A 5,174-nucleotide genomic window follows, 5' to 3' on the forward strand; every position below is an offset into this window, starting at 1 on the left:
TCTCCCCCCCCTCCCCCTCTCTCTCCCTCTCATCTTTTTTTCAATCTGTCACAGAAATTGAATATATGTACCAGTCAGTTTTAATATCTCCACCCATTGTACTTCTTCATCATTTAGGTTTGCAAGCGAGCAATCTTGTCCTGGCTTCCTATCTTTGTGGCAAGGAAGATGCAGCTATGTATGACGGGTCTTGGGTCGAGTGGTATCGTCGCGCGCCTGCTGATCAAATGGTGGATGTTCCTTCGGAATAGACTCTTTGAAAATCTTATTTTGATGATAAAATTTTTTCCCTGTCTTTAAACCACATATTTTATATTCATATACCATATATTTAAATTTAAAATCTATACATCACATATAGAGTTTTCTGTTGTGATTTTTTTTAAATCTTAGAAGAGTGATTTATTGTGTTGTGAACTAAATGTGATTTGTGGTGCCTTTATTTCTCTACAAACAAACTGAAGTTGTATTTTGGATAATAAAGTTACATTACATTTTTATCTTATCCTTTTCACCTCAAGTGTTTATTTTTCTTCCTTACTAATACCAGGTATTATGAACCCGAAATATATGTCATCTTGGCAATGGGTCATTTCTGTCAAAGATTTTAATCTGCAAAAGATTTGTCATATACTGTGCATTATGAACCTACTGTTCAAATGCCCTTTGTTATACATTATAATCAGATTTTTTAAGAAGTAGCCTACCTGTGGACTGACTAGCAGTTTTCCTAAAAATTCTGAGTTTTTCAAAGCTGTGTTCTCAAGCTTAGACTCATTGTTCATTTTAGAAAATTATGATCTTTATCTCGTAACATCTATAACAAAGTCTCAAAATAAGATGAATGACACTTGTCATAAGCCTGATGTACTTGGAGTTGTTTGATCGAGGGGGGAAACTATTTAAGTTTTACATATTGTCTCTATACTGAGCATCATCATGATTAGTTGAATGTGATATTTCATAAATCTATGCACAGATTACTATCCCCTAATAAATGTTGTACTGAATTTTATTATTTCCTTTTATATGACCTCTACCTACGACATAATAATTTATGCTTGTATTGTTTCACTGATAATATTTTGGCATAACCAAAATTTTATGAAACAGATTGTATAAGATTGGAAGTTCACTAGGGCTGAAATAGGTCTACAAACGAATTGGTTTCAATCACCCGTGAAACACTGATACGAAATGTGGGTACAAGTGCAGCGGTCTCTGGCTAATAGCATGCCGGATAAAAGCATGGTCTGTCTAAAGCATGCTGGCAGCATGGAACATAAATTTTCCTGTTAGAAATATCACTCATAAGTGCACATTCCAAATTGAGAGCTTTGTCTAATATACCACAATTGTTTGCGTGCTAGTGTCAGAAACAGATCGCCCATAAAATGACTTGTCTCACTTGGAACTGATGGAAGTGAAACAAACATTACATGATGCTTTCCTCTATTACTTATTTTGCAAATTTGCCACGGAGGAAAGACATATAGGGACAAGATATGAGACAAAATTGTGCAATGACGAAAAGCCAGTGACCGGACATGCATGGTGGACAGACAGTGTGAGAGGGCTGTGCTGTAATTATGATGGTCATTGTTCGTGATCACTTGGCATAGAAACATTTCACACCTCGCGGAAAATTCAGCACAATGACGCAACCCTCCGCAGGTGGTCAGATGTGAGGTGGTTCACAGTAATCCATGATGCACCACACAGTGGACTTGGGTATGAGCAATCAATTAAATTCAACAAAATACTTACTCAAGATTACTCCCCTTTTACATTCACTTATGTTTTTAAAAAAACCCACGCTCTTATTGTCACCGGAGGTGCCTACTATGAGCCGGAGACCACTGTATATATAATATAAATTTACATAGTCTTTTTTTGCTATCGGCTTCCTAAATCAGCTAAAGAGACATATTTTGATGGGAAAGATGAGTCATACCTTACAACAACTACTGTCAACAGTGAGTCGAAGTAGCCATGAAGAAGTAAAAAATGGCAAGACTTTTGAACAAGTATTTGGATTTTTTTTTTTCGTATTACTGAATGGAATTGTGAATATGAGAGTGATATTTTGTCTGTTAATCGAGAAGGTAGACAAAAAAGTAATTTCTATCTAAATAAGAAAGGTCAATGAGGACATCTCTTTAAAAAATATTTTGTCACCTCTTGCCTACTCAAACAAATGTGTTCTGTTACAGGGACGTGTTTTACAGTCCTAAAACATTGTGTACGCACTTTATCATGTGCATGTAATAAATAAATGTGAGATTCATCTCGCTTTTGGATCAAAAGCTCATCAGTTTTTAAATAGTGTTTTTATTTGCCTATTTTTAGAAAGACGCAATAATTTTATTTTGGGTTTTTTTTGGTGTGTTATTATATTATGATTTGTGTGTAAAATAGAATTATATACTATGATATATTTTTCAGTTATTCCCGTTGTGTCCTTGGGAAAGGCGTTTTACACGATCTTCCCACTTGACTCGGTCCTATCGGAGACGGACGTTAAACTAGGAGGTCCCGCCCCTTAAATAACCTAATAGTGTTGATAGGGGCGTTAAACCTATACCATTTCACCAATATTGTTATACTTACTTTTTCTTATTTGGTTTACAAAGAGGTCATATATAGAGAGAGAGAGCTTGTGGCAGTGATGTCACCGATGTAAATGAATGAGGGCTGTGTATGCCTTGTCTGGCACACTGTTTGGTAACAAAAGGAACAATAAATGGTGAGCACTTTTTGAGATTCATGTGGATACGTCTTGACCGTCTTTAGAGAAAATCTACAAGCTGCACTGAAATGTAGGGGCTGGGCAGGGATTACTAGAGCTCTTGTGGAGCAGGGTGGCAGCTCAGATTGTTTTTAAAAATGGGAACATGCTGGCCATGCTGTTAAGTGCAACAAGGCCCCCAGGTCTGACATGCATGATGTCACTGCGCAAATCTGTAGTTTTTAATCTAACCTCTCTGTTGATTTGTTAAAAAGAAATCTTTTGATTAACGTATTCCTACGCCCTGGGGTCATTTTGTACCCCCGGGGTTGTATTCTTCACATTTTAGAATACTTCTAGTACAGTGTACAAAGATCTCTTTGAAACTTTCAGTATTTCTCAAAAAATCATTTTGACAGACTGCTATGAAAAGTGTACGGATCGGATTAACAAGTAAATTTCCTCTCTAGAAAGTGGTGGCACAGAGTTCCCCACCTCTTATGGATACGATAGTAAAACATGACATATGGATAGGGTTAATAAAGGACTCCAGTTCTGTAAAATGTAGCCTTACAAAATGAATCCATAAAAATATGAATTTTGGTCTAGTACAACTTTTGAGCTAAGAAAAATGTTTCTGTACCCTGATTTTCTTCTCATTGTGTAAAAACGAAGGTAATCTACGTTGTATTATATGCAAAGGACTTGGAGTATTCAGTTGTTATACTGACCTGTTTTCTCTGGGATCTTGAATTATACCGGTAATGCATTTAAATATTTATTGAGGGTTAGGTTGTTAAACTTCTGCCATTGTATTGCCAACATTTCCCTCCTGACGGAGCATATTATTGAAAAATGTATAAACAAAATGACACTCTCCTTCCCTCCCATTATGGTCCTGGTTTGTTGGCATGGTATGTTAATCAAATTTTTCCTCTTCTACAAAGTTACATTCCCAGTGCACTTTTGACCAACATCACAGTGCTGTTTCTTGGGTTTTCATTCAACAGAATTTTTATGGTGCTCTTCGAAAAATGACAAAGTAATCAAACGGGTTTGATAATATTTATAACTTACTTTAAAGTATCATTAGAAGTTTTACATGCATTGTGGGCATAACATTAAAGAATCTAGAGTTGTTGCATTGTTTCTATTTCATTTGAATGTTATGGGTTGCTTTGTTTCATATTCATATTTAATGCTCTAATAGTAGTAACACTAACATTACTAACTCAGGAAAGATGTCATGTTTTTTTAAAGGATTTTGTGCATACCTTGATTTTGTATTCAGCATCATCAAAAGTATTTTATCCTTTTTTTTTAAATACACCTACAAAAGTCGTATTCATTCATCTGCCTGATTATAAGGCTGAAATTTTGTCAACTTCAGTCTAATACAATTTGATTTACAGTATAAATTGACTTAATTGTTCTTGAAACTTGATTTAAAGCATTTTATGAAATTATTCACTTTTTATTTGTAACCACTGTAAAGACTGCCTTAACAGCACAATTTTTTAGCAACCTAAAGAATCTACTGCCTTTTTAAACACAGCATCAAAGAGTAGCACTCAGAGTTCAAGTTCAAATAGTTTCTCATATTGTTCGTTTGTATGCCTTGTGTACAAGCAAAGCCAGCAGTTTACTTTTTTGAGTGATGGTTTTTGTTGTTGTTCCTTTTACTTTTACACAATAACTTTAAATAAATTGTTGTGGCCTTATTTTCTTTTCTTTGTTATCAATGAATCAGAACTGTGTCGTAGTTGGATCGTCATCATCATCATTATCATCGTCAGCGTCAGCATCATCATCATCATCACTGCCTTTCTCACCCACGGGTCAGGGTATAGGCCACGACCAAACACTTTCCACCTTTCCCTATTCTGAGCTAGCTTCTTGATGTTATTCCATGTCTTCCCATTTTTTGACCGAGAAGGTTTCGGGTCAGGGGAGTCCTTTCGACTTTGTCCACTGTCCTTCATTGTTCTTGTGGTTGCAGAAGCTTCTGTATCTCCCAAGATTGAAAATTAAATAGGCATGTTTGTTCGTGTTTCTATAACTTTCAGTTTTTACAGGGTTGGGTAGTTGGCCCTCTGCAAACTGTACTGTCTCTTTTGGGGAGACCTGATCTACGTACCTTTAGTCTTTAGTTGCTTCTCACGACAAGCAGTATCACTGCAGGTGTTATTCTTTGCTCCCCCATCATTAAATTATTTTCAAGTGTCTTCTGCTTTTACATATCTCAAGCGAATACGTTTCATCAGCATAATTTTTACTTTCCGAATGTTAACAATATACAGTCGAACCTGCCCTGACGGCCACCTCTATAAGATGGCCACCTGTACAAACGGACACTTTCCATATCCCCCCTTGCGTTTTTTCTATATAATTTAACTGTGTAAAACGGGCACCTGACCAACGCGGCCGCGGCCACAAAACATATTTC

At 36.2% G+C, this 5,174-nt stretch overlaps 1 protein-coding gene across 1 annotated transcript in view; it reads left to right on the top strand.

Moving 5' to 3' along the window:
- The window catches only part of LOC101849702 (3-mercaptopyruvate sulfurtransferase), a 9,773-nt gene extending 7,463 nt beyond the window's left edge, over nucleotides 1-2,310 (top strand). Inside the window, exon 3 of the mRNA XM_005101284.3 lies at nucleotides 118-2,310. Coding sequence (XP_005101341.1) covers nucleotides 118-251 — 134 coding nt within the window. The 3' untranslated portion in view covers nucleotides 252-2,310. The remainder of the gene's footprint in view (nucleotides 1-117) is intronic.
- Nucleotides 2,311-5,174: the final 2,864 nt, after the last annotated feature.

This window comes from Aplysia californica, unplaced genomic scaffold (assembly GCF_000002075.1).
Source record: "Aplysia californica isolate F4 #8 unplaced genomic scaffold, AplCal3.0 scaffold00277, whole genome shotgun sequence".
Lineage (NCBI taxonomy): Eukaryota > Metazoa > Mollusca > Gastropoda > Aplysiida > Aplysiidae > Aplysia > Aplysia californica.